This window comes from Centroberyx gerrardi, chromosome 5 (genome assembly GCF_048128805.1).
Source record: "Centroberyx gerrardi isolate f3 chromosome 5, fCenGer3.hap1.cur.20231027, whole genome shotgun sequence".
Classification (NCBI taxonomy): Eukaryota; Metazoa; Chordata; class Actinopteri; order Beryciformes; family Berycidae; genus Centroberyx; species Centroberyx gerrardi.
In genome coordinates, this window is record NC_136001.1 from 31,665,747 (window position 1) to 31,693,204 (window position 27,458).

The following is a 27,458-nucleotide window of genomic DNA, read 5'->3' on the forward strand; positions in this document are numbered from 1 at the left end:
AGTTTACATAAGCAATGTTAGTGGAGCAGCATCTAGACGATAGAAGGAGAGGATTGTTCCTACTCTCTAAAAGGCCTATATTGATTGAACGGTTCCTGGTCAAAAGAAACATATGTCAGCACCAGCACCATCCTGCAGAGGGTTATGTCCACTCTTGTTCAAAGTTGCCCAGCGGACAATAGTTGTTCCATCTGTGACAGTAAAGGAAACCCTGCATTTATTCATGACATCCTCTTCTTTCAACAGGGCGGCTTAATTAGCCCGCTCCCTCCGTCTCCAATTCCAAGACAAAACCATTTAGCGAGCCAATATTTTTCACAAGAACCAGAGCACCGCGGCAATAAATGAACTCACACAACCAGGATTAAGTTGAAGCCATTGTATTCCTCAACCATGCTGTGGAAAAATACATTTTTGAGATAGCTACTGTAGAAACGCAGTGGATTTTCAACCTGGAAGTGAGGCTACAGGAAGGGCTTCTTCCCGTTGACTGTAATGTTTCCTTCACCTCCAGCTCGGTCTGTCATCACTTATTTTTCAATGAAATGCATTAACATAAGTGTTGCCGTCAACATATATTTCTGTTTCTGTTGTCAGACAACTGCCTGACCGTCAAAAGTGACTCGTTTCAGGGTCACATCATGCTAGCAGGCCAGGAAATATACTGCATCGTTGTAACAAAACACCGACAAAGCTAACAAGCTAACGTTAGCGCCCGGGAAAACGTCAACGTCACTTTTTCAACGATACCTTTTGAAAAGCTCTAGACTGACCCCAACAGATTTTGTATCCTTGATAAAGTAAAAGAAATTCATATCAAAATATTGCAGAATTATTATCTTTGTAAGATTTTTGCACAAGTTTAGAGTGTTCTTTTTGTGGGCTTGAAAGCGAGTCCATTTCATCTGTTTTTCACGTGCTATTTGGTTTGAGACAACATTGCTCATTTTTCTTATAATAGATTAATGAACATAAGGCACAAGCATTACCATGATTAATAACATGGTCTTGTTTCTGTTTAGCAATACTGGCTCTTTGCTCATTTATAATACAATCAAGGTCTTGTGTCTTTGGGGCATATTTCATATTCACAAGTCCAGAGTGACTCCTAACCCAAAAACCTAATTATAACTTGTTTTGTACTGAAAATAAAATGTCTTGTTGGCTCCCTGCTTAAATTATCAAATAAGAAAAAAGCAACTGAAATGTCCTTATTTAAAAATATATATGTTGCTGATAGAGATTAGCTTTAATGGTGAAAATGTATGTTATTTTATCCAAAAAATGATTTTGTCCTATTTATTTATTCTTTCATTTATTTCTCAGTTTTTTACTGTTTATTTAGGATGTATCTTTCTCCTCCATACCATGTTTTATTTTATGCTGTGGAAACTGTGATTGTGTCCTGGTACTATACCTTTCCATAAAGGATAGTTTACAACAACAACAAAAAGACATCTGTGATGCATAAATAGGAGTGACCATTTCAGATGCTTGAGTGCTTTTTTTTTTGCTTTTATGGTTGATGCCTGCAGTAGATTTGCACTGATGTTCAAAAACTTAGTATTGCATTCACTGAAACAGCTTTTTTTTTTTTTACCACAGCCTGATGATATTCAACAAAATCTAAACAGTGAAAGAGCTTGTTCATGAACAGAAAAAAATATTGTTACTTTTTGTTTGTAAAATTAGGTGTATGCAATACATGCATGCCTATACTATTTAGACTACAGCAACTGTTTGTGGGAAGAAATGTAGGCGCAGTAACGGCCTCCTACCTGCAGGGGCGCTGTTCCACATCATGAGACAAGTTATCCGCTGCACGCGGAAGGAAACCCGCCATTGGAGCAAACTTCCAACGTGAGGACTTCGTTGAAGTGCACTGCTTAAAAAACGTGCAATTTTTTGTTTATTTGTCTATCATTCTTATTCTGTTGGAGTGATGGCGTACCGAGGACAAGGACAGAAGGTCCAGAAGGTTATGGTGCAGCCCATTGTATCCTTTTATTATATGAACACGACGTGCGCGGTTGAATTGCTAGCTACAATAGCGGCTAGGCTAACCGTTAACGTTAGCTAGCCATTCATCGGGTTAGTGACCGTTATATCGAGTCATTACTAGCTGGAAGTCGTATATTTATTGTTGCTTGCTTTTACAAACATTTTCTTTTTCATAGGAGCGCTTAGAAAAGTTCTGGATCCCAATATGGACCTAGCCGCGATACGTACCGGAGAAAGAGTTGCGCCACTTCTGTTTAAAAAATCTGGTGATTTAACGTTGCCTTGCTTATGGTCAAAGGAACATAAGGCATGAAACATGACTCAAAACCATTTCTGAGTCGTCAAGAGACACGTTTTAATTCGGCATGCAGATGACCTGCTAAACAGCACTTGATTTCAGTCAAATTTCAACTTTTAGCATTGGCTTACACTGTTCGCTAGCGCCCACCACGGTGCATTTTGGTGGAAGAAGATTGTGTGAACAACAGGTAAACCGACTGTAAAGGTTACAGTTTGTTGAAATAAGCGCTGCTTCGTGTATTGCACGTATGCCGAATTGAAGAGTAGATCCTGACAATTCAGAAAAGGTGTCGAGTCATGTTCTACCTAGTCTGTACCTTGCGGATAAAGAAAGCAAAATAAATTGCAAGATGTACAGAGTTGAGCATGGCGTTGTTTCCCTAGGATAAAACGGCACACATCAGGGCTAGGATAGCACTGTAATGTTCCACACTGAAACACTATGCAAGGAATACAGGACCTTGCATACAGTGCAAAGCATACAACAGTCAGTAATATGTTACATATAACTACCAATGTACATTCAACATTAAGTCACTGCGTGCTTTCAGGCAACATGGCGTAGGGCCTACAGCAGTGGCTCTCACTCATGTATCAAGAGTGTGCAGGTTTTCATTTCATTACATCTGGATATTAATAAACAGCACATGTGTAGATTTACCAAAGAGTTTGTGTGGGTTTGGACAGCTCACAGTGTGTTTTTACTTATTTTAATATGGCTGTTGAATATCCTTAACTCCTTGTATCAGAACCTCATTTTCAGATATCTACAAAATGTAAGTATTTAGTTTGATCTTCCTCTATAATTTATGCTATGTTTTTCTTCAATCTGTGTACATGTCTGAACACTGATTTCACTTGTTAATCATTGAATGGATATTATTCTCATCTCTCTTCCCTCTCTTCAACTTTAGCGCTCGCGGATCCAAGTGTGGCTGTACGAACAGGTGAACATGCGGATAGAGGGCTGCATTATTGTAAGTTTCCTTCGACTCCTTTTCTTTTGTTGAGCTTGGATGGAGTGAAAGTTTTCTGTTTTCTCTCAGTCGGTTGATGGTCATATGACTGGTGGTCAGATTGGGGAATGCACTATAGGCTCGCTACTACTTTGTTATACATGAGGACCGCAACAGGAACAATTCTCAGAGTTTAACAGCAAATGTGATGATCCACAGACTCAGCTGATACTGATGGCCCATGTTGGTTTATCCAGGAAGAAAGTTATTTCCCGCACTGAAATTCTAACCAAGGAAGGAAATTACTGCTCCCACATGGCTTTAGTTAATAAATTATAGTTTGCTTGAAATTTTGTTGTGTCAAACACAACCAAACCAATGCTTACATCCAAGAAAGTAACATCTCCTGATTTGGACCAAAGCAAACAGACTCAAGGTTTGAAAACATACTTGACATAATGCAAAGCTGGCTGATATCCTCCCCTAAACATACGCAGTGTGCTAAATCATTGGCACAAACTGTATGGAATGAATTAAATACTGGCAACACACAGTTGAAACTGTTAATTTACACGTACTACAGTAAGTTGCTGTCCTAAAAATATCCATATATTTCTTAAATGGTGATTGAGTGCATACATCTACCTCGTTTTGAAAGGTCGCTGGGCCTTCGACTCACTTTTCCCTCCCTGTCTTAGGGTTTTGATGAGTACATGAACCTGGTTCTGGACGATGCTGAGGAAGTCCACATGAAGACTAAGAACAGAAAGCCCCTGGGTAAGAGTCCAGTGCATTTAACACTGATTTTTCTTGCCTTTGTTTTGATTTATACACACGTGTTCGCTAGCACACTTATGGATTTGAGCCAGATTAAAGGAATAGTTCACCCAAAAATGAAAATTGTCATGGTCTACGGACCCTCATGTCAGTCGAAACACTGGTGAAGTTTGTATGTCCACATAACAAACAACGAGTTAGCTAATGCAGCTCCATTTAAAGGCTGGTATTTTTTAATGCATTTCTTACCGTCAACAAATCCTATGAAAATAGCAAAATCAACAATGAATTTGTTATTGAATAAATTCAATTAATTTTGCTAATAAGTCTCGTCCATGTAGCCGATGCCCAATAAAGCCATGTCTCAGCAGCCATAGAACTCCATTGTATTAAAAAATGATTAAAAACATGTCAAAGAGCCATGCCGTTGCTCTGGCAACATATTTCATCATCACGATGCACCGGGCCGGCCGACTTTTTCCTCAAACAACTTAATAAGCCGGCTGTAAACATGTTTGAGATCTCAGGAAAGTAGTTCCATGGCACTGAAAATAGTCCCCGGCGTAATGAAGAATTTGTTCCCATTTGATTTGGTAATAACTACAATAGCCTGACTTTTCATGGTAACAGTTAGCGATTTGTACTTACTTTTTTTCTTTGTGAGCTGTATTTCAAGGTTTTTAGCTTACAATTGGAGCCAATAGACTTCCGGTTTGAAGGCTAAAAAGGGAACGTGGGAAGTCGGAAAGTAATGGGAGTAGAGCAAACGCATTGTTGATTTTGTTATTTTCATAGCATTTGTTGGCGATAAGAAATGTATTTAAAAACACCAGCCGTATCCTTTAAGTGAACTAGAATTGGTTCTTAAGAGCTCCAAAAGGGCAAATGACCATAAAATTACTCCATCTTGTGCAGCATAACCAGAGGCCTGTCTCACGAAGCGAGTTCAGCAAAGTCAGGCTATCTTTGAGTTAGCCGGCTTCACTAAACCCAACACTGACGATCCTGATAACCGGTCTCACGTAGCTGGTTATCAACTGGCTCTGTCAACCCAGGATTTACCAATCCAGCTATGAAAGAGGTGGGGTTTGTAACAAATAGCCAATCACATGCAACATGGACAGATCCAGATCAGACAATTTGGATGAGATAAGATGAAAGCATTCATCCCCGTGAGGAAATTAGATTGTTGCAGCAGCAAAAGTATTATGATTCAGCAGGGAAAAGGATATAGAATATAAGCCCAAAACTATAAAAAGAAGTAATAGAAATAGGCGAAAATAAAATGATAATCAAACAATAAAAGCCATAGACAATAAATAGACCTAATTATAGGATTATATAAGCCCTAAAATATACTGCTGACATTTTCAACACATGGGTATCGGAAAGAAATGGATACTAACACTGGGTTCTTCTCTCAAGAAGAACAAACTCTTGTAATGAATAAATGTCAGCATTAAAACATAACCCTGAAAAGTAACGTTGTTTCTGCTACCAAGGCTAGAGGGGATTACTGGAGGAACTGCTGTCATTAGGACACAGTGGGAATATTTTCCATTGAGGCTGTAAAAAGATTTTCTATTCATAAAGTCGACCTCATGATCTTCGGGGCTGCGGTGATGGAATATGAATGCAACAGCCTACATTGAACCAAACGCTGTCGGGACTCCAATGGAAAAATTCAGCGCAATTAATATGCAACAGTAACTTTCATTCATTAATAATATGGTCCATTAAGTAGGCTACCTGCTATATCTCCGATATAATAAACTATCATGGAAAGCAAAGTGATTCTACTGGTCTGTAAACACGTCGCCCTGGGAACAGCACTTCTTACTGTGTTCATTCAATAGTAGCCGTTTCCTTTATTACTTTCATTTTCATTTGAATGTAGTATATTTGTCCATATTGGGATCCTATAGGAATGCCGACTCCCTGTTTTCCAGAGAGCTGATTGGTCAGGAGGCGATCCGATAGCCTCAACTTAACCTCAGCTTCTCATTAATTGTTTAACCTGTATTTTATAAATTATTGTTCAGTAATTATTAGTTATCAGTAATTATTATTGTTTAGTAATTGTTAACTTGGGTCAATCAGTTTCTTTCTGATGACATCCCTAACTCTTTCACCCATTTTTCTCCAATTTTGTTTAAATTGCTAATAGATTGCTCTGTAATTCAGAACCATGTAGAGACCTTTCTCTCCATTCATGTTTGTCCCCACATTAGTATGGTGTGAGTGCATCAGAATTATTGTCTGAAAAACATGGACAAATTAGGATGCTGGGGGCTTTGAAAAATTATTTTAAGGTATGAACGATAAAGTTGAATGAAGCTAAGACGTAATACCCATCAAAGGTATTGGGATTTTACTTAGTTTTCTACCTATCACACAAAACAACAGTTGATGCTGTGCACCTAGCTAGGTGCCATGGGACAAATAGAGTAAACACATGGAGAGCAACACATAGAATTAACCGATTTACACAGTGATCGTCTCATTTTTCTACAACCATTATACTAGACTATCAAAATGAATTTGAGAATGATATTTTGAGGTATTCTATATGTAGGGGCTTTAAATTAGGTTATCAAGCTCTGAAAATAATAGAAAATGCCAAAATACTCCACATTTTCACTGTTGTAATGCGCCCAGAGCAGATCTGATGGATTGATGTGATGACCTTGGGACTCGGTGGGTGTTGAGTGTTTTGTCCATAACTTAACAAATTCTTTGTATCTCTTTCCATCCATCATCTCGCTCTCCTGACCCACCTCAACTTGGGTTTCTTCCTCTTTCCTCCACCATCCATGTCTCCCAGGGAGGATCATGTTGAAAGGAGACAACATTACCTTGCTGCAGAGTGTGTCCAACTAACAGAACTGAGATGCCCACACCTCTCACCTTTTCTAGAAAGAGAGAAGAAAGAGAAAGAGAGATTTTCCACCCAGTTTTGTTTTTTGGGGTTTTTTTTGCAAATGGTGTTGAGTGTACTTTTGTTTATATAACATGAATAATGTAACTGTTTCTTTTCATCCAATGGTCCCCTTTCCAAAATAAAGGTTTTGTTTTGTTTCGTAGAGCTGTTGTCAATATTTGAATATATTCCACTGAACATTTTTTTACCTTCAGCTAATTTGTCTGCAGGCTTTTTTGGGATATTAACCTCTACTGCCATCTAGTGGCAGACACTTTTATTGCATTGGTCTTATGTAGGTCAAACTCCAAGCTGCAAACATAACTGGACAAAGTACATTTACTGGGAAGAAAATTAGTGTCCTTGTTTGTGCAGTATGATGGGACCCTTTCCTGGAATTTATACATAGTGTTGCCATGCTTAGGAGTGACTAGTATTTGGTACAATGAAAGTAAAAATAAAGCTAAAAATGTGAGAGCACTGCTTTGAATTTGGAGAGAATGGAATTTCAGTCATAAATGCAATGGAAGTACGTCGTGTGGAGCACTAAACGTTCTATAATTCAGCAACTAGATGTCCCAACTAGGGTATTTGTTAATATTCTTGATATGCTTAGCATCCAATTTGACAAACTTGATACCCCTTTGCTTTTTATTAGATACAAATTATATATACAGACAAAAACTTGAATGGAAGTTCTAGTACAAATTATATAGGACATGATATACAAGAAAATGGACGTTACCTTGTAAAATACCAACCAATCCTCAAAATTAAGTAGCTATGGGAGTTAGGATTCAGATTTAGTGCAGTTTGTCATTCTGACTCACTGTACTCTCCCCAATGTTGAAACAATTATCCTGGAGGCAAAACTAGGGAAAAAGTTTGGTCTATTTAAACTTTAAATGTGCATTATCCCTGTTTTCTTTAATATTATCGAATATGTAGTGTGATATCACAGCTTTTTCCATGCTTGAAAACAAAAATATACTAAAAATAAACTATTTTAGTAAATTTGATTAACGTTACGACGTACTACGCAACGCAACGTGTCCCTGTTCTGTTGACTGGGAAGCCCCTAGCGCGGAGCTGCCAACGCCCGGCGCAGAGACACAAATAGAGGATACGGTATGAAAAAAATCTTTCTTTTCGTTATTGTTCGTGATTTAACTGTGAATAATGTCATCGTATTATTACTTAGACTATTGTGATTATCATATATGTTGTACATTTCTTCAACGCGGGTTATAATTGTTTATTTGGTTATCTCATTCAGCAACAGCATCCGCTAAGGTTAGCTCAGCTAGCTAGCAAGCAGGCTAACTAGGGAGGACACCAGCTAGCAAAGCAGGCAGACAGACTGTCCTTTTAGACCGGTTAGTAAATAAACATCTTCTGGGCCTGTCTAGCTAAAGATCTGAGAATTTATTTGTTAGTGATTTTATTTGACAGGACTTCGCCTCCAAACTAACGTGAGGAGATGTTAGCTGTACTAGTTAGCTAACTAACAAGCTCAATAAAAGGAGTAACGTTAACGTTAGCCATTTTTGCAATCAGAGCCAGGCCCTGACTCTAGCTGTACAGCTTAACGTTTCGGTACTAAGGCCGAGGTCCACAAAATTGAACTTGTAACTATAATGCGAGTTATCTTAGTTATAACAGTCAGCAGGCAATTAGTAACCTAGGCACGGTGAGTAAATAAAGGCAAGCCAAACTGAGGCCGGCCGATGTGGCCGAAATTGAGCAGCTAATGCTAGGTAACGCTAGCTAACAGTAGGTTGTAATAGTAGCTGTCTATCAGGTATGGTGTGGTAATTGTGTTTCTTGTTATTTAGATAACTTTAATAACATGAACAGTCTGATAGATTATCACATTGCCTACTTTATCCCCACCAATTGTGGTCATTGCTGATCTAGACATAATCTTCTAAAGCACAAAGAGAACAGAAAGTCTTAAGCTTATGTTGGAAAGCCATCTCTTCATATCCATTCAGTGTTGATCTGAGACAAGACAGAATGTTTGTGATATGTTTCACACTGGGTCTGTATGTGTTTGAAATGGCCAGATGTCCATTCTTTTTCTCGGTCAAGCCTGTGTTTAAATGCATCATTGATTCTTTGGTTCAAATGGGCCTGGAAGGAAGGTTTCAGTTAAGCTGTGACCAATCAATGAGGGAATTTTAAGTTGGTAAATCCTGTGTAATGCCAGTCACTGCCTTGCAGTATTGTCTCAGATGTCTGTGTATACAGTAATGTTTTGATCCTAGGGGTGTCCGAGCTATACACTTTCCAGTAAAAACACAGACGGCCCATTTCTGATAAGCGTATTCGAGTCTTGCTAAATATCTCACTTGATGCACTTGTGCCCCATCTACAGTGTTTATTTCAAATTAGGAGCTTTGTGTTCTTGTGTAAATGCCAGCATCTGCCACCCTATCAAACTGAATCTCAGTTGCTTTCACTAGTGGTCCTTAAGCTGGCCTTCCTTCAGAGTGCTAGCTGGCCTACAAACACAAATGAGTGGATTAAGTCTGAAGGCATTATTACAGCTGTAGCCAGCCTCTGTTGCCCATGAGCATCAGCTTACTGAAGTGTCTGGCTGCTATTGCAAGAGTGTGTTCAGATCTATTTGCCTCTATTTGAGGATCCAGCATGTTGAAGTTTTGGTCGGTCACACATTGTACCAAAAAAAATGCATTGGCCCTGCAGGACTGTATGATTCCTGTGCTATTGTATGGAGATTAGATTGGCCACTAGACAAGGAAACTAACCTTTTCCTCCATTGGCTACAATGGCGGATGGATTCCAATTTATATTTTGGCTCGCCTGTCAAGGGCTGGTAAACAAAAAAAATACCTGCCAATATTTTTTACTGGTCAGAATTATTAGCCTAATACATTTTAATGAAATATGTCACCCTACCAGTTTCAAGGCTGTTTTCTGTACTAAAACTTGCACTTGCAAATTATATAATGAATTAAGTTTGTAATTCTTTATAAAGTGCAACCGAATTCAAAATGGCAAAAAAGCATGCATACTACACTCCACTCATACACTCTGAAGTTAGAATGCTTCACATTTTGATATTAATCCTAACATCAGGTTAATTAACCATCCAGGTAGTAGCAAAACAGAAGTTTAGATGCTACAGCTTTGTGTAGAGCAGTGTATCAGGCAGCGATTAAGGAGCCTGTTTGATACAGAAGCTTTGATTTGATTGGCTCACAGTCAGAGTGTATTGCAAAGACAAAACGCTACTGGAGTGTGGTGGGTTACCCTTACTGATTTATCTGCCATATTACAAAATTAACCAGCATTTGGCACTTGGAGGGTGTTAATATCCCACTGAGCCATTGAGCTTGTTTCACTGATTTTGCCCACTAGCGTACTACAACCCTGTCTCATCTATTTTTCTTGCTTCTCAGCCATGCTCTTAAATCCTCAGTCTGGGCTACACCCCTTGAGTCCCTTTGCCCTGACGCAACAGATAGTATGCTGCAGAGCTGTCACCTCTCCTAAATTTGAAAAATTCTGCCTATAGGCAAAATTGGTTAGAATATTTGTCAAATACCCGAAATTCAAATTCATAGTAATAAACTTGTGGCTTGTGGCCCTACTGGCTGCTTAGAGAAACGGACTGTGAAATGAGGTTGGTGCTCAGCCTGTGCTAACTCCTTGGCCTCAGTATCACATTATTTAGGGTTTAGAACCATACTGTAATTAGTTGCCTACTAGTCAGAAGCTGCCCTACTAATTGAGCCATTCTGATGGTGATGACTAATTTTAACAAAAAAGAAATGGGCAAGTTAAGGGAGCTGTTAATGTAAGTCCCATAGTTCTGTGAGCCACTAGTGTTCAAAAATACTTTCAAAGTCCACAAACTGCTCTCATAGCTGAGCCAGTAAACGGCATGCATTTAAATTGTTTTCAGAAATAGCCTACTTGGTAACACGTGCACTGTAATTTAATCTAGTTTTTCCTTTACATTCATTTAGCTTCAGTGGCCCTCCACAGCTGCAAAATGACCCCCGCAGCTAGAAAAATGTAAATATAATGAAATTTCCTCATCTAGTCTTGTTGCTCAGCTAGCTGAAGAGGTTCGCAAATATGTTCATTTGTATGACGCCTCATCCCCAAATTATAAAGATTACCAGATGTCACTGAATCCGTGGCAAGAAATATCCCAGAACATGGGTTTCAGAGAATGTAAACACCACTCCTTCTGTTGTTATTACTTCTGTGTTAACAAAGCAAGACACTGCCATCTAGCATTTTGGTGGTCTATGCGCAGAATCACCAACGCAGAACTATAAATGCTCACACCGCCGCAGACACCTACGGCGTAGCTACAGCGACACCTTCACGCAGAAACATAAATCGGCCTTTAAACCGCAACACCTATAGAAACTGATCCTGGAACAGGCAGAGGAGTGAACCTGGGTTGCAGAACCAGAAGTACTGCTCACCCCCACAGTCTACAACAAAAAATTCCACAGGAAACACTGATAATAAACACTTAATAAAAGCACGACTACGCATTGTAGTCTACCATGCCGAGTATTAAGACAGTATTCTGTATAACAGCTTATGATTAAACAACAATATTAAGGTTAGCCTTTATGCTTTTGCTGGCAAAGGGTTCTTGGTAATGATTTCCAAAGAATATTTTTCTACAGACTTCTACAGTTTGAGTGGGAACGCTGCTTTGTACATGCATTACTGAAGCAGCTGTCAATCAGATGCCTATGGTTCCCACGTATTGTTGTGCGATTGGGCTCGTCTTACTTATATTACACTAAAAAGACGTAACTGCTTTTCGGTTCTTTTGACCTGATGGGAATCACTAGTATTGCACATGCTACATGGTACATTCAAAGTGAAATCACTCTTCGAAGCAAATAGTTGCATGAATGTTTCACAAATTTGTTTAGGTTTTGAAAGTTGTTGAGTATGTTTAAGTTTAGCTATACTCATATATCCATTTAGATTTGGTGTCCCTCAGACCTCCATTCCCAATCAGTTTGGATCTGCTACTATGAGAGAAAATCACAGGTGGACATGGATGGGAGAGGGTAGGAAATGCCACCTGGCTTCCTCTCCCCAACCACTAATAGGAACATGGGACTAACCACCTCATTCCATTTCAGTATGACACACTTGCCCTGATGATGGGAACTAAACTGAAATTTCATTCAGTTGCACAGTTGTCTCCCCATTTCTGACTGCGCTTGCACTTGGACGGTCACTTTCTCCCAACATTGAATCAAATGCAACATAAAGGCCTAGCTAGCTAATAGGATGTAGAATGTGTTACCACTGCATTCGTATCTTAGTGGCTGACAGGTTCATTTGTTTCTGCTGGACTTCCCCTCTCCGGTGTGCTCTCTCCTTTTAACCTTATTCACAATGTAACATTTGGTCTCTGCTGTTTTGTCCCTCCTGCTTGTAATTCTCCTTTCTCATACTCACCGAGTCTCCCCTCCTCTCCCCCCTCAGTGCTGCAGAGCTCTGCAGAGGCTTAGTGCAGACATATCATAACTTATGGAGGAGAAATGTTGGATCACTGTGCTCCACATACACCCAGTCTGTTTTATGGTGGATCTTCTCATAAACTAACCTGTCTAGAGCTCAGAGGGGCATATTAGACAGGCAAGACAGATGGATGGTTTTAGGCTGTTGGCCAATAGCTGATAGACATACTGTGCTCTCTCGCTGGGAGTCGAGTTTGCCAGTGTGTGCCCACCGTCAGTGAGAATATTGAATTGCTCCTTTAGCCTTCTAATTCTACCGTTTTTACCTTTTTATATGCTATACTGCAGATAAGTTTTATTGCCTTCATCTTGCAGAAAGTTATCTTGTTTCTCCAGAATGTCAAGCTTATATATGGGCATGAATAGGTCCTTTGGTGTCTTAGTACAGTATGTTGTTGTGATGTGCATGCCACGTAATGCAGCAAGATGCATAGTAGTGGTATTATAGGCATAGATTTAAGGCCAATAATTGTGATTTTACCCACTGGTATGAAGGTTGAGTTTTATGGTAGGGGAAATTATCCTATACTGGTGACTATGGGCAGGTACTGGTCGACTTGTGCTTTGCAGCACAACTAAATGGATGACGTTATGCTCCAGCTTAAAGCCGCAGTGACCCACTGTCTGCTGGGAGAGGGAGGAGAAAGCTGTTCTCTCAGTGAAGGAAAAAGGGGAGCAAAGGGTCATCTGTCACATAAATTGGAGCTTTGCAGAGGATTGTGCTTCTTTCCCCTACACTAAAGGACATTGCCTCTGGTAGGCATGAGATTAGATGCTGTAACATTGCTTCTGGGTAGCCACACTTCTGTACATCAGCTCTACTGGCATGGTTCCTTGTCTCAAGCCCCTTTCACACATGCAGCCTGTTCCGCAACTGTGATAGCACGCCGTCATGTGTGAAAAAGAGCCGGTGTCGAAACGCCAGTAAATCAGTTCTGCCAATTTCACTGCTCACGACGTTGTAACGTTACTAGTAAAGTTCAATATCGACCGCATGTGTGAACAATGCTGTAACATTAACGGCACGAGCCATACAACGTTAGGACGCTCTGTTGTCGAACTGTAGGAGGGAAGTGCACACCACTATGCAATGGGCTGTAGCTTTACTTTTTGACAAATGTGGAATTGGACAGGCGTGGAAATAAGAGAGATCCTCGGAGTCCGGGCGGACGGAGATTAGCCCGCCGTGTTTTCAAACTGCAGTCTCAGACTCCAGCAGTTAAACGTAATTTCCGGGAGATAACAGTGGAATTTAACGGTATTGCCAGTAGGGATGCACATTTTAAAAAAAAAATCTTGATCGATTTGCACTGTTAGTTAACGATCAAATATCGATGTTTGTTAGGCCCAAATATGTTACAATGCAATTTTACGGGTTTCATCTGTGAAAGGGGCTTCAGAGTACCATGCTCTGATGTATGCTGGTAGAGCCGTACCAGCTATGAGTTCAGTTCATCGAAGTCCTCTACTGATTTGCCATGGCCTGTGAGAGATTGTGTATCATGTCACACTTTGTGTGAGGTGTATTAGGATTTGACAGATGGAAGATTTAATACCTTTTGGAAGTTACTTTTACCAATCTCTGATATATTTGTCTATTAGAATGTTGTTTTTTCAGTTCTAGCATGCCTCCAGACTGAAAATTGACCCAGTTTAGGGGCCAAATGATCATTTAAAATCTAGAGCCAGAACATTTGGCAAGTATTTAACATTAAACTGTCCTTTGCCAAACCAATGTTTTTATGTTGCCTGCCTTTCATATCCCTGCTTATCCCTACATTAAGTCCAAAAGTATTAGTATTCACTCCTGCAATTATCTTGCAACCTTATACACTATCTCTGCCATGGATGAGTGCCACTATTAGTTATGACTGATATGTCATTGGTATTCTTTACTGTCTCAGTAAGTTTACTTTGAGGTAATCAGAGCTGCAACCTATTAATTCAGCACAAGCTGTATTTTGTCTCAGTCTTCATAAGAAGAAACGGTGAGCTGAAGTTTTAATAGCTCGTGGTTTTAGGCTACTACTCCAGTCATGTGTTGAACTGAAATTTCATAGGAAAATCTTCAGAATTAATACTGTGTATGCTTATGATGAGTGCTTTATAATCTGTGGATATACAACCAAATACAGTACGGTAAAAGACCATATGAGCCACTAATATTGTTGCTTCTCTCTTATATCGGTTTTGCTGTAGTGTGTGTTCTTGTGTGGTGTTGTGCTGTCACTGTTGATTTGATGCTTCAAATTATTTCAAATCTGTTTCTGGGGAATTGTGGGGAGAAACAACAACGCTAAGGTGGTGTATTTCCCTTCTATTTCCTTTATTTCACCCCCTCAAAATCAATGACAGTTCATCCTATATTAGCACAGCCTCACAGTGTGCAATGCCTTTGTGTGAAGGACGTTCATACTCACCACTTGTTCCCCAAAGGGGTTTCTAGCTGTGCTGCCTGTAGGATCCCTCAGTGCTGGTGAGAATCTGTATTAGTAGGGACAACCTCATCTGGACGTCTGGCCAATCATACCCTTCCCTTTGACACCAGGGTTGATCTGGGAGTTGTAGTTATTAATTAGAAACGGGAGGGGGTTAACTCCCCATAAACGGCCCCATGTCAAATAGAAAGTGACATTAATGCAGAAAAACGTTGGGATAGCCTTGGTCCGCATCAATTTTAGGTCAGGCTCCAGTTGAATAATGTTGTTGGAAAATTCTTTTACTAACTATTTGTCATAGAGAAATGATGACAAAATGCCGGCTGTTGAGTTTGAACTGGCATAAAGCCTTACCCCTTGGTGGCTGTATTTGGACAGAAATGCAGGAGTTGCATGTAAATGTGGCCTGTTAGCTGGACCAGTGAAGAAGATGGTGTTGTGTAATATGTGTGAGTGTGTGTGTGTGTGTGTGTGTGGATGTATGAGAGGCAGTGACCCGACCGGAGATGGGGGAGAGTGTGAAATGGGTTAATGTTGAAATGTTCCGTACTGATGATTGCCACAGTGTTGAACTAGGTGCTACCTAATGAGCACCCTCTCACCCACACCTTCTCACCTCCGCCTCCAGCTTTCAATTAAAGCAGACCCCTATAAATTCTGTTTTAATTGTTTGTGATACTTTAAATTATCCTCTAGGAAGGACCTTCCTCCATAAGGATGATGGATTGTCCGCAATTTCAGTTAGTGCAAATCATGCAGTATTTTAAAATACGTAAAAGTACTAGGCTATGTGTAACCATCTAAAAGCAACCGGGAAAAAAGAGTAATCGAATACTATTCGGTAAGAGAAAATAAGTACTCGTTTACTAAATTACTCGTTATTTACATCCCTAACATCAATGCTCATCTGCCTACAACAGTGTTTATCTTTCACTATTTTAACAATCATGTAATCAGAATTGAGCACTGATATTGCATGTGCTTAAAATTTTCCTTGGTTAACCTTAACATTTAATTCTGAGAAAGATCCATCATCATCAGAGTAGGGGCAACACACACACACACACACACACACATAATGAACCTCACAGCAGAGGTGGGGGACTCGAGTCACATGACTTGACTCGAGTCAGACCCGAGTCGCAAATTTGAGGACTTGAGACTTGCTTGACTAACACTGATAAAAGACTTGACTTGACTTTGACTTGGTATTCATGACTTGAGACTTGATTTAGACTTGAGACAGATGACTCGAAAGGACTTGACTTTTTTTTTTTTATTAAATATTTGCGTTTTTTCTAGATATTGAGAAGTTACGTTTTGTTTTTGAAACATGATTGGGTGACTTTTAGTGCAGTGCGCGCAACCCAGGCTTAAAAGACAGTGTCTAGCAGGACCTAGGAAACAATGCAAGACAGGATCGAGCTGAAAGCATGTTGAAAGGATTCTCCCATACCTGCGCTGATTTTCTCTCGAGCCTTATATTACCAGACCGTTTCTGATTCAGACAAGACAGCTTATGAATTGACAGCGTTTCAATCAACTGTCTAATCAACTGTGTGACAAATGCAATCCTGCGAGATCAGGCAAACCAGATGGTATTTTTCCTTGATGAGGATTAAAATTTCAGTGTTCTAAATGAATGGATGTATTAGTCTACACAATCCACAGCAGAAAATAGTAATCATCAGATAGAATACTATGTTTCATTTTCGCGCAATTTGAACAATTGCCGATACAGTAGGTACTCGCGTGTGCCGCATAATAAATACAAAGTGGGAAACTGTTGTGGGTATAATAATCTCTTTCAACATTCAAAGGGTCTTAGATAAAGATTTAAAAACTGCCATGATCATCCAGACATGCTAGTCACCCTCCACACCTAATATCAGTCATTTCAACTCTCTATTTTAACGTCTCTCACTATCCTCTGTGTTGAAAACTGTCAATGGAAGGCCTAATTAAAGGAAAAATTACAAAATGCTTAGAGATGAAATAGCATACCAATATTATATGCTGTCATATATGTCTGTTTTAATAAGTGATTTTAAAATGTTAGTAGTGTAACCTAATGTAACCAGAGCAGCCTATATTTTTAGGAAGGAGGTTGAAAAGAAAAACATACCTGCAGCTCACAAAGGTAGCAATAACTAGTGATTGGTGGACACACACTATATTACAGTCATATTCCCATTAAGTTAGTGAAGACCAACAGAAACAGAAATTTCTCAAGTATCAACAACTACCAGACATTTACAGTATCTATACCAATTGGTCCCATCATCATGTTTTGTCTGAGAAAACAATCTATTTCATTTTATCAACAATTTTGTTAAATATCTTTTGCCCAAACTAATATAAAAGTAGTACTGATAATTTTTTTAACAACATGTATTTTGCACTCAAAAGAGTATTGATAAGTATTGGTATCGATAAGCAGTATCAATAGTGGTATTGGTATTAATAAAATCCTAACCATACCCATCCCTAGTTGTAGAGACTAACTAACTAACAGGTGCAGTTTTCTCATGACATGGCTCGCCATTGTACCCCTTTCTCTCTTGTTTTGAGCACTTCTTTCATGGTGACTTGACTTGTGACTTGCTTGACCTGAGCAATGACTTGACTTGTCTTGCTTGACGTTTAGCAGTGACTCGACTTGACTTGCTTGAGTCTAAACACAGTGACTTGAGACTTTCTTGTGACTTGCACATGTGACTTACTCCCACCTCTGCCTCCCAGTACACACAGTACTTTTCAGAAGTGGTCATGGACATTTGGAAAGTGACTAGATTATCAGAGCTGGGCTTTGTTGGCCCACTTTGGAAAATGTCTGCAGGCTCTTGTACCCTAGTTCTAAATTATTGGTGTTTCTGCTCTTTAGTGAACATTGCCATGCAAAATGGAAAATGTAGGCTGTAGTTGAGTGTTGCAGAGGCAGACACCCTCACTGCAAAAGCTGTTTGTGTGTAGTTTCATGTCTAGCTGCATATATTTGCTGACACTCGCACTGAATTTGCTTGTCGACCTATACTGTTGGTGACTGTCACTGTGACATTATAGCCCATAACTTTGCAATGTGTGTGTTTATAGACATGTACACAATCAGCTTAAACACAGCATCCCTTGAACATAGCTTTGCACCCCATACACAGTATCATGGCATTTTTGTTCATCTATTCATAATAGACATTGCTCAAAATACATCTTTTGCTGTTTACAACAATTTCCCCATGACCCCATAATTCTGTGGTGTTCTGCATTTATGTCTTCACTACATTATTAAGCTTTGTTTCTGTGATGCCGCACACAATTCCCACAATAGGGAAAACAAAAGGTAGATCCCAACTTCCTGTTGTGACCCTCTTGTTAGATTGACCTGACCGGTTTAGGGACATAGGGGAATCGTCTCACGTCCATTTTCAGGCAATTCTCACTTGTTCATTTCAGTGTTTTTGTTGTTGTTGGGTTGGGGGTCAGTTGTTATCCTGGTGTGTGAGCCCTCTGCCCTGACCATCACTAATGAAACATTCCCTTCTTCTTTTTCCTCTTTGCCTCTCTGTTCCAGATCTTGAATGAGTAGTGAGGACTGTAAAACACAGCTATGCAGACCATCAAGTGTGTTGTAGTCGGGGATGGAGCAGTGGGTAAAACCTGTCTGCTCATCTCTTACACCACAAACAAGTTCCCCTCCGAATATGTACCTACGGTAAGTGCGAGAACTAGGGTTACACCAATATAGTTTGCCTATATGTCAGGCCGATATTGGCCTCTTGTTATTGGATATTGACCATGGTCATGTGGCCTGTCATTGACCTGTGATGTGATGGAGCTTCCTCCCTAAACACAGCTACATAAAAACAGTCTGTAAAACGTGCATTGAAATTTCATTTTCTTTGTACATTTTTATTCCTTTCCTTGTTCAATGATGTTTTTGTAAATTAATTATTCTTTTAAAGGCAGTATCCCACTGAATAAATGTAATGGGTCACCCTGCCTTAAGGAGCTGATAATCCTAAAAGAATTTAAATCATTTTGGTTTCTTTGGAAAGTTTTAGTGTCCCATGATGACCCTAACCCTAAATGCTGTTTCAGAGGCTTTTCCAGCCTCACAAGAATAAAATTCTGGCGGAAACACTTGAACCCTTGTAATTTTTTGGCATGAAATTGGTCAAATTTAAAGATAGTGGATATAACCACACAATGGCTTCAGTGTAAAATACAGGTATTGGCATAGGCCTTCAAAAACCCATGTGGTCGAACCCTAATCGGAGCCAAAGATGTATTGATATTTTATTTTATATCAGCTCCCTTACAGTTTGTGTTTGTGCATGACCACTTGTCTCTGTCTCTCTGTTGTAGGTGTTTGATAACTATGCTGTAACTGTAATGATCGGAGGGGAGCCCTACACTCTGGGCTTGTTTGATACTGCAGGTATGTCTTTCTTATTCCACCCTACACTTGCTCAGTGCTGTTCGTCCAGGACATCTAATCAGTCACTCTAATTGCTAGTCCTGGTCGGGGGGAAATGTCAGTCAATACATTTTAAGCCCTTGTCAATACAGACACTTGGTACTGTAAAACAGTTGTCTCTAACCAGTCGAATGGAAGACATGGTATTGGGTTGCTTGATGGGAGGTAGAAGGGAACCACCTTAGATGAGCCGTCTGCATTCCATCCGCAGGCTGACGTCTGTGAAACTAGGGCGTGCGTGAATGTGAGTTTTATTTTAGATTGAGGTGTGTCCCGTGGTTTTGGCGCTGTGCCTCTGTCTGCTCACAGAGACGTCCTGCATTCCGGACCGCGTCAATACCAGTACCTGGATTGTCGATGGACAGATTGTGCGTGTGTGTTACATGTGTGTTTTTGTGTGGTTTCTCCAGGTCAGGAGGACTACGACAGGTTACGACCTCTGAGTTATCCCCAGACAGACGTCTTCCTCGTCTGTTTCTCCGTCGTGTCCCCCTCCTCCTTCGAAAACGTCAAAGAAAAGGCAAGTCTCTCCCTCCTCCTTTTTCCTCTCACTACTCACCCTCCATCATAAAGTGGGGGGATGATTTCAGCAATGTTGATACATATATAACTATTAATCTGGGGAGATAATCACTGGTTAATATAATGATGTGAATGTTATGTATCAGTTGCTACAAAGCGCAACACAATTTCATCAGTTGCGGATCAGTAGTTAGGTTTCCCTCCAAATATTTTTATGTGGATTACAGTGTATCGAAATAATGATGTTGCAACATCCCAGACCTCCCAGAAATCCCATGTATGTCTCCATCGTGTTTGTATAACCATTAGTTGGTACAGTAGAATATTGCCAAGTGCATTTCTTCGTTTTCATCTTCAGATGAAAGCATGAAAAATGACCAAGATAAGCTGACACCAAAGAACAGCTTACCCAATACTACTACATTCTGGAAGACTCTTTCTGTTTTTCTGGTGGACGTGTTCTCTGACCTTAGGAAAGCCGATTTCTTCGCTTCAACCCAGCTGTTGGAAACTATCAAAGTTGCATTTTATTTTTTGCAACATTTTAATAGTTTGCTTAATTCCGCTTGACAGTTGGATGGAAACATAACTGGTGACAGCCCTTCCACAAACACTTCTGATGCAGTATGTTAACAGCTGTTTTGCCATGTGTGTTCCCAGTGGGTACCAGAGATCACCCACCACTGTCCAAAGACGCCCTTCCTGCTGGTTGGGACCCAGATTGATCTGCGGGACGACCCATCCACTATAGAGAAACTGGCCAAGAACAAGCAGAAGCCCATCACTCCCGAGACAGCAGAGAAACTGGCTAGGGACCTCAAGGCTGTCAAATACGTGGAGTGCTCAGCCCTCACGCAGGTAAGATGTATGCAGACACACACACACACACACACACTCTGGGACATGCATATGTTAGGCATTTCAATGGCAAGAACCGAGAAAGTGGAGGAAAGGGGAACATATCCCCTAGCCTGTACACACAGTGTTTGTTGTGTTTTGATCTGCATGCTGCTCATGAGTTCAGTGACGTTGCTCATCTCCTTAAGGTTTTTCCACATGGCTTAGAAAAACCTTGCTGCTTTTAGTCCATAGTATACTCAGGCTGCAGTAAGAAGTCTGGCTTCAGTTGTACTAGAGCAGCTGAGGAAGCCAGTTGAGGCTGCATGTAGGTTGTGTAGACTCTATGTAACAGATCAGAGTGGCGAGTCTGGGAGGGTCAGCTCATGTGTTAGCTATGACCCTTTCCAACACAAGTGCCCAGAAAGACCGGCACCAATCCACTCTGTTACACCATTATCCTGGGAGCGTCCCAGCACAACATGGCCCAGGGCCCAGTTCTGGGATCAGCTTCCCACACGCTAACCCACTGTTAGAGGTGCACTGATAGTATCTGTAGCATCGGGATTGACACCGGGGCAGCTCCCAAGTACTCGGATCAGCAAATGAAGCTGTCCTGATATCGATACTTTAATGGCACGGCTTTGCCGCAATATAAAACTTCCAGTGAGAGGAAACATGTCTCTATTTTGTGAAGTTCATGCCATAGCACCTATTGTTTAGAAGAGGAGCCATGGCTATGCCATGGCTATGCCATGGCTAAATGTCATTCTGTTTTATTTGGCCCAACATACCACTGTTCTTTATCTGTTAACCTATTTTGAATAAGCTGTTTTTGAGAGTCGGTCAGTAAGCTGTTTGTCCAGAGTGAGAATGAGAAGCCATTTCCTCTAGCTTGTTATGTAGCATGTGTAGCATGTAATTTGATCAAATGAATAAATGCTATTCAGTAAATATAAATGTTTAAAACCGGTCAATGCTAGACGGCATGAATGAGTGTAAATTGAGTAGTGCTTGGACCAGTATTCATATTGGTCAATCTACTTGATAAAGTACTTGATACTTGTATTGGTCGATCTTCTTGATAAAGTACTCTGTACTTGTATTGGTTCTGAAACATTGGTATCGGTGCACCTCTACCCGCTGTTATAACCTCAGGCCTGGGAGAGGCAACATGACACTGGTTTCAGATCAGGGTTTGGGCAACCAGGCTTTGGTCTGGGAGAGAACAATAGTGTTGATGGAGCTGAGGTGTAGCCCCCCCCCCTCCCTGCTCTGCTCCTTCCTTCCTGTCTCTCCCCCTCCCTCCCTCCCTCCCGCCCTGGCAGAGCTGTTGCACAGCTGCTGATGTAATTTCCTGTTTCCGGTCTGGGATCGCAGCACTCCCTCCACACCTCAACCTCAGCCCACTGTTCAACTACTGCTCTCTCTCTCTGCTCTGGAGTGCCGCTCAACACCGTTGCCTCTCACTCTTTATCTTTCTACCATGCCTTTCCAACACTTCTCACTGTATTTCACACAAATACTTTTCCTCCTTGTTCTGCCATGTTCCTCTTTATCCTCCTCCCCCATCTCTCTCTTTCTCTCTGTTTGCTGTGCTAACTGTGCTGTTGTTCTCTCCCCTCCCCTCTGTCGTTGTAGCGAGGGCTGAAGAATGTATTTGATGAAGCTATCCTAGCCGCCCTAGAGCCACCCGAGACGCAGAGAAAGAGGAAATGCTGTATATTTTAAAGTCTCCCTGTCGCCTCTGCTCCCATCTCTTTCCTCCTCTCCATAACCATTGTTCTCCCATTCTCCTCTTCCCTTCTCCTTCCCTTCTTCTACTCCACCCTCTCTGTCCTTTCAGTCCTTTCTCTCCTCCCCCTCCTCATCTTTTCACTTCTGCTGCTTTCTAAATCTAGACCAATCTCAATCTCAGCCAACCAACTAACCAACCCGTGAATCTGCAACCTATTTCCTGCCCTTACCTCCCCCCACCAACTGCTCCTTTGTATTGAGAGGGCGTCATAGCTCTCGTCTTTGCTTTCCTTTTGGTCTTCTTTGCCGACCCCAGGCCTCTCTGCACCTCAAGGACTTTTGCTAATTGCCTTTTCTAATCTGTAACTGTGCTAACATTTGGATTGGTTGGTCTGTTAACATACTTAATGCCTCACTTCTGGAATGGGGTTGCTTCAGCTTTGTTTCATGAATCTTAACAGTTCACCACTCTGTCATACCATTCCCCGTATAGGTTCCTACTTTTGGCCAGTGCTCATGTGTCTGGTCTCTGGCCAAAAGTAGAGCGGTAGCCTATAGAGGATGTAGGATGTAGTTGGGGATGTAGCCATTGTTTGCTTTAGTTAGTCTTTCCCCTCTCTCTTGTAGTTGTAGTTTATGTGGAGAGGGTTTGGGCTGGAGGGAGGGTGGTGGCTTTACATGGCTCCACATTATTGAGATTGATCTGAACACTAATTAAACAGAGTCTCCATTCCTAATGTTAATGTATTTTTTGTACTACAGTTGATGTATGATTAAACAGGCCTTGGAGTCTGACTATGGTTACATATAGGGCTGTTAAGTACCAAAGTCATATATAGAGAGTGTTTGGCTGTTTTGGCAACATACCAATTGAATTAATATTTTTCTCTGTTAAGTACCAAGATGGCAATATTGGCACCTCCTTAGCTATATTGATGTTATTGATAGTGGTTTATAGATGGGCTTCACATGACTTTTCTTGAAGTGGAAATCCTATGAGATCCGGTTTCTGACTTATTTGGCCCAACTTTCTCTATATATGACACTAATGTGCCATTTGCTGCGGTGCATATCCTGCTGTCTTGGAAGTACAGATAATAAAAAAGCTTCTATAATTGTGTGAAATGATATGTGAAATTCATTAATAAAGGACAAATGAACTTGCTATTCTTTCTTTGGCTCTCTCTTCCTTTCCCAGCACTCTGTCACAGTCCATAGAGAAGAAATGTGTAGGGTTAGTCTACTGAGTTGAGCAATGCTGAGGGCTTATTGGTTTCCTGCATACTGCAACACTGTTAGAACGGATCTGCTTACTTCACATGACTAAGCTCAGGCTGTAAGCAGCTCTGCTGAGGGGCAAACAGGAAGAGAGCAAAGACATGTACCTCTAAGGCTGGGAACACACTACACGACTTTGAGGCCGATTATAGCTGTGATTTGGCTTCAAGATTTCCAAGATCGGACCGAGTTGGCACTAGTTTGTGGCAGTTGTACAGATGATCTTATGTGTGAGGGTTTTGGATCAAATCTGGACCAATGGAGCCAATGAGAGTTTGAGGGTGAAGTAAAAAAAAAAAATACAGAAACTGTAGAAAGTAAAATCCACCACCTCCCATGTTTGTTTGGTTCTGTGTTGTAGTGGCATGAGAGTGTGTTTCCGCGGGATTTGGGAGGTTGCATAGTGTTAAAACTCGGGTAGTGTGTGTTCCCTTAGTCCAGCCAGTCGTTTGTATTCCCCAAATCCAACTTGTCAAAGTGTGTTTTCCCCAAATCCAACTTCTCATCAAGTGTGGTGTTCCCCAAATCCATCTGGTCATCAAGTGCGAGTGCCTCTACGATACAAGACATAAATATAGGAATGGCAGGTGTTAAGTGTGTGATTTCCAGTCTTTTCAGTGTGTCAAGTCATGTGGTGTGTTCCCAGCCTGAATACAACCTCATCAGAACAGAACTGACTAGATTTACTGTGAAGGCTGTGGGCGGGTGTGTGCATGATATCTGTGTGAGTCTGGCTTGTTAGTTTTATTTGGCCTACCTTACAAACCCAGCTTGTAGTGTGTGTGTGTGTGTGTGTGTGTGTGTGTGTGTGTGGACAGTGTCTCTGGACCCGTGTTCTCTTGTTCCTCCACTTTCTTGTTTTACTTGCCCTTGATTTGAACTGTCACGACCCAGCTGCACCTCACGCTGAAACAGTAGACTTATGATTTGTGTTGACACTTTATCCCTGATCTGACTCACATGACTATAATAACGGTAACCACATTTAAGGGAAAAACGATTAACTGATTTGTTGAATTATTAACTGCTATATATATTTTTCATCTTGCACTCTCACACCCCGATTGTCCATTAGGTCACACTGTAGCCCACTCTAAATGATGTTTTTTGTTTGCACCTGTTTATTTTTGCTGTTCATGCTGCCATTGAGTTTCCCTTCAGCCCTTTTATTTGACCTGTGTGTGTGTTGCCCCTCCATTGAGCATGTGTGTTTGTGTGTTTGTGTCCACAGAAAGGCCTAAAGAATGTGTTTGATGAGGCGATATTGGCCGCATTGGAGCCCCCAGAGCCCAAGAAGAAACGTAAATGTGTGCTGCTATGAGAGGCCCCCCCCCACCACCACCTTTTTTCAAGCTCGCACCCAACACAACACACACATCTTAAATACATACACACCCACCCCACCCCACCCCCTAACCCCCCCCCCAGCCCTTTCCCTTGCTCTGCTAAGGCTGGTTGACAGCTTTGTCCTCCACAGCGAAGACGAGAAAAAAAAACAACCTACCAAGTTTCACATCATTCTCTGCAATAATGAAAGGCTTCATCCCCGAGTCTGAGTCCGGGACAGAAGACGAACCTGCGGGCTCCGGGCCGGGGCGACACCGCCTCGGACGGGGATCAACATACCAGGCTTTACGTACAAGTAGAATTCAAAATCTGTGAGCTTCGATAGATCGACTTAAATCCAGTCAGTGTTGTGGCCTGTTCACGTTTTTTTAGATGCCCAGCCACTTAGTTGTCTTCAGCCAATTTATAGCTTTGATGGAGATAAGCCCCGCCCCCCGGCCCTTTCCAGCTGCCTGATTTGACAGCTGCACATGCTGCTGGTCCCGCCCCCTCCGTCGACGAGCACACTCATCGCCCGATCTCCACGCTCTTTCTCAGCACTACCTGAAGAAGTGCTAACAGAGTAGTGTTTTTTTTTTTGTTTTGTTATGTTTTGTTTTTGTTTGCCAACACCCCTTCCCTCCACAAACACAAGAGAAGTCTGAGATATTTATTCCACGTTCCAGATAGACTCACTCTAGACCAGCGAGGATACCGTGGAGATCTGACAGGACTCGGTAACGCAGCGCGACACGGCTGAAGCCCCACACGGTCCAGTCCTAAGCCTAAGTGGAATCGGTAAATATCGGCGTCTTGCATCCGGTCCTCTCAGCTCTTCAGACAGGTGTTCAGGGTGCAGAGTAGCGGTCCATTTGGAGGGCGGTGTTCACTGAAGAGCTAAAGGCGTCCCAACAGCGGCGGGTCCCACCGGTCGACCACAGGAATCGGCCTTTCGGAAGCAGGGAACTTAAACAGTGTTAGCAGAACAAGTGGCGTGTTCTTCATGTGTTGCCAGGGACCAAGGGGAGAGTAAAGCGGCGAAGCGTCGCCGTCACCTTTTACAATTAGAACGGGTACAGCGGGGGACGTCCGGGTCGTACAATGTTCCTCGGCAGCCGTATTTGGAGATCCGTTTTTTTTTTTTTAGACAGCCGATCAGTTAACGTGAATTTACACCAGAATTCTGTGCCAGGTCAGAATTTGGTGCCTTCCTTAGTGTTTTTTTTTTTAATCCAGGCTGCATGTCTGTGGTGTGAAGGGCTGTCTGGTCTGTTGTACCCATTCCAACTGTATGGTGCTGCATGTAGCTGAGCCTTGGTCTCTGTTCTGACAATAGGTTTAACAGATGTAATAATAATGTAAGCTGGCACACAATGTTGATGTAGGCTCCAGATGTTTTTACCAAAATCTTTTTTTTTTTTTTTCTGTTTGTGCTGTTTTTGATTTTATATATATATAAATATATATATTAAAAAAAAAAAGGTTACTTTCACTCCTTTTACATTTAGGGGTCGGAACTCATCTGAACTCTTACCTGCCAGTTGCACCAAGAAAACCTCTGATTGGTCGAGTCAAATAAAAACCTCCAATGGCAGAGAGACTGTTTGGTTAAGATTATTTGTGATTGGTTCATTCTTGTTTTTCTTTACTGGTGGCTTAGAGTTGGGTTGACGTCCAGCCCAAGTCAGTATAATTATTATTATAACCTGTTGTTGTTTTGGTGCAAAACCAAATGCTTTGTCTGAAGTCTTTGTTCTTTGTATATGCATTCTTTTCAAAAATATTAAACTTATACCTTAATTGCCTTTACTACTTTTGCCTTGCCATCTTTTCTTTGGTTGTTGTGATTGAAGTACCAGAGAGTAACACACTCATCACCAGAGAGATAAATTCACCTGAATGTTATCTATGTGGTAGCTTCATTATTCTAATGGCATCTGGGATACATAAATGTCTTTATCCTGCTACTAAAGGAAGAGGAGCGTCTTTCCACCTGAACTTTTCAAGATGATCAACGGTAATTATAAAAAGGTAAATTATGCCATTTAGTGGACACATACATCCCAAGTGTCTTGCGTTACATTTGAATCATCCAGTCCCAGTGGAGTTGACCCCTAACCCTGACAGTGTTGGTGCCATGCTTTATTCATTGAGCTCACTGACCTTTAAAAACATTGGTGTCGCAGCTGAAAGAAAGATCCTGACTCGGCATGTAAAGCCAGCAGGGGGCGCCGTGTGCCCAAAAAATGCTTGCCCCTGCTGTCTGCTGTTCCTTTGTGGGCCACAGTGGACCACATGCAGAAAGATGGAGGCATACATGATTGATGTCCTTCACAATCCAGTCTGCACTGCGACTCACAC

The 27,458-nt window shown here is 41.3% G+C and overlaps 2 protein-coding genes across 3 annotated transcripts in view; both read left to right on the forward strand.

Annotated features, from left to right (window-relative positions):
* The first annotated feature begins 1,834 nt into the window (after positions 1 to 1,834).
* Positions 1,835 to 27,458, forward strand: part of snrpe (small nuclear ribonucleoprotein polypeptide E) — a 90,959-nt gene continuing 65,335 nt past the window's right edge. Inside the window, exons 1-5 of one of the 2 annotated variants that reach the window (XM_078283916.1) lie at positions 1,835 to 1,996; positions 3,051 to 3,077; positions 3,216 to 3,278; positions 3,956 to 4,034; positions 6,859 to 6,958. In XM_078283916.1, coding sequence (XP_078140042.1) covers positions 1,943 to 1,996; positions 3,051 to 3,077; positions 3,216 to 3,278; positions 3,956 to 4,034; positions 6,859 to 6,914 — 279 coding nt within the window. In that variant the 5' untranslated portion in view covers positions 1,835 to 1,942 and the 3' untranslated portion in view covers positions 6,915 to 6,958. Of the gene's footprint in view, positions 1,997 to 3,050; positions 3,078 to 3,215; positions 3,279 to 3,955; positions 4,035 to 6,858; positions 7,118 to 27,458 lie in introns of those variants that run through there. The other variant, XM_071917359.2, reaches the window with a different exon arrangement.
* Positions 8,026 to 26,906, forward strand: LOC139925861 (cell division control protein 42 homolog). The gene is made up of 6 exons (XM_071917364.2): positions 8,026 to 8,082; positions 18,492 to 18,632; positions 19,286 to 19,358; positions 19,808 to 19,917; positions 20,580 to 20,777; positions 25,003 to 26,906. The coding sequence occupies exons 2-6, from the start codon at positions 18,528 to 18,530 to the stop codon at positions 25,090 to 25,092; spliced, it is 576 nt and encodes a 191-aa protein (XP_071773465.1). The 5' UTR covers positions 8,026 to 8,082; positions 18,492 to 18,527; the 3' UTR covers positions 25,093 to 26,906.

Coding starts and splice junctions, on each gene's coding strand:
- LOC139925861 (XM_071917364.2), top strand. CDS start 18,528: ATGCAGACCATCAAGTGTGTTGTAGTCGGGGATGGAGCAGTGGGTAAA. Junction 18,633..19,285: donor CCTCCGAATATGTACCTACG/GTAAGTGCGAGA, acceptor TCTCTGTTGTAG/GTGTTTGATAACTATGCTGT. Junction 19,359..19,807: donor GGGCTTGTTTGATACTGCAG/GTATGTCTTTCT, acceptor TGGTTTCTCCAG/GTCAGGAGGACTACGACAGG.